This window comes from Wasmannia auropunctata, unplaced genomic scaffold, assembly GCF_000956235.1.
Source record: "Wasmannia auropunctata unplaced genomic scaffold, wasmannia.A_1.0 LD336060.1, whole genome shotgun sequence".
Lineage (NCBI taxonomy): Eukaryota > Metazoa > Arthropoda > Insecta > Hymenoptera > Formicidae > Wasmannia > Wasmannia auropunctata.
In genome coordinates this window covers 348,028-353,277 of record NW_012026830.1, presented here as the reverse complement: position 1 = coordinate 353,277, position 5,250 = coordinate 348,028, and the positions used below count along the sequence as shown (strand labels likewise).

Genomic DNA, 5,250 nt, shown 5'->3' with positions numbered 1-5,250 from the left:
AAATCTTGACCTCACGTGAATTCTAATTTTCACTACAAGTTGATAGTATCTTGATGATATCTTGATGATATGATTTTGTTATATGCAACGAATATACGTATGATAGCAACATGATAACAACTATTTTCATCGTTTTACTCTCCGCGTTTAATTGCGTTTGACAGCAACTTGATGGTAACATAAGTGCAATTTATTATCTTGCTGTGATATCCGTAATAAACAGTTGGTTGACAGCAATATAATGGCAACATTTGCGAAAATATAAAAGCATTTCTGTATTTGATGAAAACATGTTAATATCTGATCTCTCTTATATATTTCCATAAAAATTTTATGTTTTAGAACAATAACGGTATATATCACATTGTAAATTTAATTTCAAAACAATACCAAGCTTCTTTGCTGCAAAAACGTTATTCATATCTTATACTAACAACTTATACTAACTTGTAATTGCACACATGAATAGTGCACAAATAATCATGACATGTCCAAACTTTGATTAGATATTGGTTATATAGAGAATTTGACAAAATTTTAAATGTAAGAAACAGATACTAACACACGCTATCTAGCAGCAGTCTTGTAAGTATTCATATATAATTTACATTAAAATTTGAAAAACTACACTCGACAGCAAAATTAAAGCATCACCCATTCTGATCACTAAAAATAGGCAAATTTCAAGAGAGTGTAACTTCGTCAAAAATGATCGTATCGGAATGATCAAAAAAGCATTTTAAAGCTTAAAGTCTCTACTTTCGACATACATAATTTATTAAATTACTTACTGATTCTTTACAAAGCTGCACGGATGCAAATGAAGATGCATCAAATCTAAAAATTTTTTACCAAGTTTGCGAAGTTCCAAAAAGTAAAATAAAATTTGCACGCAAATGAGGTTTACATCGTTCGAAAGCGTGAATCTTTAGCTTTAATTTGAGTACCGATTAGCATCGTGCGATTTTTTTTCACCGAGTTATTCAACATTGAAGCAAAAATGACCATTTTTGCATTAATGTTGAATAACTCGGTGAAAAAAAATCGCACAATGCTAATCGGGTGCTCAAATTAAAGCTAAAGATTCACGCTTTCAAATGATGTAAACCTCATTTACGTGCAATTTTTATTTTACTTTTTAGAACTTCGCAAACTTGGTAAAAAATTTTTAGATTTGATGCATCTCCATTTGCATCCGTGCAGCTTTGTAAAGAATCAGTAAGTAATTTAATGTATTATGTATGTCGAAAGTAGAGACTTTAAGCTTTAAAATGCTTTTTTGATCATTCCGATACGATCATTTTTGACGAAGTTACATTCTCTTGAAATTTGCCTATTTTTAGTGATCAGAATGGGTGATGCTTTAATTTTGCTGTCGAGTGTATATGTCTTTTTAAAAGAAAAAATTGTTTGTAAAAGTTGTCGTAAACGTGTGACACTTTTTATTCTCAACACTTTGTTAGCGACAAGCTACAATTAAAAACCTTTATAACTTGAAGAGATATACGCAACAACGAATGAAAATCATAACATATGTTTTGTTGCCAACATGTTTTCATCATGCTTAAGGTAGAATCTTATTTTATTTATTGCTGACATGTTGCTGTCATGTTGCCGACAACATAATGTACCACTATTGTTGATCGTTGCTCTTGAAATTTCATCAACTGATTACACATATAAGCAATTATGTTGCTGCATTCATAATGTGTCATTTTTTGATGTCAGCAAATGATAGCAAATATGCAACAACTCATGCATTAGTTTGCTCGATATGATTAATTCCCGCTTGGTTATCTGGGCATTTTCAATATGCTCGCATACATTGTATCATAGCACATGATCAAGACCATATGTTTCACTGATATGTACAATGTATAGGTATTTCCAGACACTTTAGAAAAAGAGAGGCACTGAAAAGTACGTTTTCCCTCCTCCGGACATTGAGTGCATTCAGCGGGTTCAACAGTTAAATGAGCGTTTACTGCTATTGGTGTATTCTTTTAGGTCATTCAATCAGAACTTTAGATCTAGAAGAATTAATACACCAATAGCAGCGAGCGCGCACTCGATTACTGAATCCGTTGAATGCATTCATTGCTTCTTATACAGAAACTATAGCACATTGCCAGTCTATGTATATAAGGTTTATGGCTGGGAGCACATAATGTTATGCATAACAAAGCATAAGAATATATAGATAAACCGACTAGACCAATGCGAATCTTATGTAAATCAATATGACGACTTTATGCAGACTGCTCATTGGTCCAGCGGTTTCAGGTTGCGCTTATGCTTTGTTATGCATATCATGTGCTCTCATCCTATGGCTGCGTTCCGTTTGGCGCTTACAGCTGCTTACAGCGCTCATAAAATCATTTCATCCTTGTTGTTTATCAAATATTGAACAAAGACAAATGATGCTTATAAGCGCTGTAAGCGCCAAAAGGAACGCAGCCTATGACTATATCATGATTATATCACGGTCGATCCAAGATGGCAGCATCTATGAATCGTTTAATAAATTTAGTCGGTAACAGTCATCTCCGATAGTAAAACATTAAGATATCCATTATAATTCATCTTCTGTTTATATAAAATTTATTTTTCATAGGTTATGATATGCCCCATCGAATCGGTAATGTCAACAATGTAGAGAAATTTGATCCACAATTTTTCGACATATCTACAATAGAAGCTCATGTAATTGATCCTATGGGCAGAATGTTACTCGAACATACTTATGAAGCAATTATCGATGCGGGTATCAATCCCAAAGAGTTACAAGGCACAAGAACGGGTGTTTTTACAGGAATTTGCGCTGATGTACAAAGCCATTACATCTTTTTTAAATCTGAGGTATGATATAATTAATGATTTAATAAATTTATATAATGTAATTTAAAAAATTATATAAAAAAATAATAACTAAATATAAATTTTGTTAAAAATTTTGAATTTGTCTTTTTAATACGCAAAATAAAAATTTATAAAATGTGTTTAAATAATTTTAGAAATAAATGTACAGCTTATTAATTGTATATACTTTAATAGTTTAAATAATTTAAAATAATGTACGATGTATTTGTTTCGTAATCAGTTTAATGGAATGCCAGCTTGGTGCAATCGATCTTTCGTGGCAAATAGAATTTCTTACTGGCTCGGTACTATTGGACCATCATATAATATCGATTCTGCATGTAGCTCGAGCCTCTTTGCCATAACAGAAGCTTACAAGCTGATTCGATCTGGAGAATGCGATGCCGCTATTGTCGCTACCGCCAATTTATGCCTCCATCCTCTCGTAAATTTCGGATTTTATCGTCTTGGTATATTTATTACCTTTTAAATATTGCTGTTAAAGATAACTGTATAAGATACTTATAATCTCAATTGATATTTTTATCTATTTTTATATATCAAAATAAAAGTATTTAATCAATAACTATTTGTTTAATCTTGTTACTTTTGTATCCAGTTATGAATTCTACAAACAACATTATCTCTGTGGTCTGTAACATCTCTGTACATTTTTGTTTTTAAACAAATTTTATGTTTAATAAAATAAACAGTATTAATTAAAATCAAAATTAATATTAGAGGAAACACAAGTAAAATAAACAAGCAAAATTATTTTGATAACATTTTAGTTTAATTAAAAAAGTTAAATTGAAATAATTAATATAATATATTTTAATATAACTTTACTACTAAAAATATATATTTACATTTACATCATTAATCAAAATAAAAATATGAATAAAATTTATTTTGACTTAATATCATTTTGTCAATGCTTACTTACGTTTCTGCGTTACAAAATGAATGAAAACAAATAAAAGGACTTGATTTAAACCAGCCTCTAAATCGATTTTTTCAGGGGTTCTGTCTTCTGATGGTTATTGTAGACCCTTTGATGAAGAAGGCACCGGATATATGCGCAGCGATACACTAACAGTAGTATATTTGCAAAAGGCAAAAGACGCAAGGAGAGTATATGCGACCTTTGTACACGGTAAAATGAATTGCGATGGCTTTAAAGAAGAAGGTATTACTTTCCCATCATTTGAAATGCAAAAAACGTTGTTGGAAGAATTTTACGAAGAATGTGGAGTCTCACCCAATGAGTTATCTTACGTGGAGGCTCATGCAACTGGTACTATAGCGGGTGATCCTGCAGAAGTCCTATCTATAGATCAGACTTTATGTGCTAAAAGAAGAACTCCTTTATTGACAGGCTCAGTAAAATCGAATCTTGGACACTCAGAACCGGCCAGTGGTCTTTGTCAAATTGCAAAAGTATATCAGTAATTAAATAATTTAACATTAATTTTGTTTAGAATATGATGACTATAATTTTCCTTACATTGTTATTAATTGCAAATATATAGAATTACAAATTATAATTACTGCTAATATATAATTACTAATTATAATTACTGCTAATAAAAAGATATTATTTTTTTAAAGGTAATATTAGCAATGGAAACTAGTATAATTACGCCTACTATACATTTCAAACGTCCACGAAAAGAATTAACTGCTATTATTGAAGGAAGAATGAAGATTGTTACCGAACCAACAGAATGGGAAGGTGGTTATATAGGTATTAATTCCTTTGGATTTGGTGGGTCCAATTGTCACATATTGCTAAAATCAAATCCTAAGCAAAAAATTAATAATGGAGCACCGAGTGATGACTTACCTAGACTTATAGCCGTATCTGGACGTACAGAGGAAGCAGTTAAAACCATCTTTAATGACGTGAGCAATCATCGTAGTAGCTTGTTTTACTTATTATAGAAATGATACAAATTTTAAAGAGCAAGGCATCTACTCAATTTTTAATTGCTCAATCGCATGTTGCACATTGTGCGCGTGTGGAATATACATGATCCTCTAATAAAAGTTCAGAAACGTTAAAATATCTCGAAAACGATTAACTATAGCAAAATATGTAAGAAGCAAAATTGTAAGGCTAAATAAAATATGCCTAACGGTGGTAAGAGTTTGATTTTAGATAAAATCAAAATTATATGAAGGTCAAGTTGAATTTTTTTCAAAGGAACCCCAATTTTTTATAGCATGTTCTTGTCTTATTTTAACAGTTTTCTAAAATAATATAATAAAGTATTTTTACTGTGACGTACGGTGTTGTATATCTCTATATCTAAGATGTAAGATTTAAAATTTACAGTACCGTCGGCATTAACATTATTCCAGGTGACCAAGCAACGGCTAAAACGTTTT

General features: G+C 31.0%; 1 protein-coding gene across 1 annotated transcript; it reads left to right on the top strand.

Moving 5' to 3' along the window:
• Positions 1-2,620: 2,620 nt before the first annotated feature.
• Positions 2,621-4,804, top strand: LOC105450500 (fatty acid synthase-like). Its single transcript, XM_011690353.1, has 4 exons — positions 2,621-2,859; positions 3,101-3,329; positions 3,881-4,299; positions 4,471-4,804. The coding sequence occupies exons 1-4, from the start codon at positions 2,623-2,625 to the stop codon at positions 4,801-4,803; spliced, it is 1,218 nt and encodes a 405-aa protein (XP_011688655.1). The 5' UTR covers positions 2,621-2,622; the 3' UTR covers position 4,804.
• Positions 4,805-5,250: the final 446 nt, after the last annotated feature.

Bases quoted from the DNA above. Each gene is read 5' to 3' on its own strand.
- LOC105450500 (XM_011690353.1), top strand. From the start codon at position 2,623: ATGCCCCATCGAATCGGTAATGTCAACAATGTAGAGAAATTTGATCCA. The intron at 2,860-3,100 runs GTATGATATAAT...TTTCGTAATCAG, and splicing joins ACATCTTTTTTAAATCTGAG to TTTAATGGAATGCCAGCTTG. The intron at 3,330-3,880 runs GTATATTTATTA...CGATTTTTTCAG, and splicing joins TTTCGGATTTTATCGTCTTG to GGGTTCTGTCTTCTGATGGT.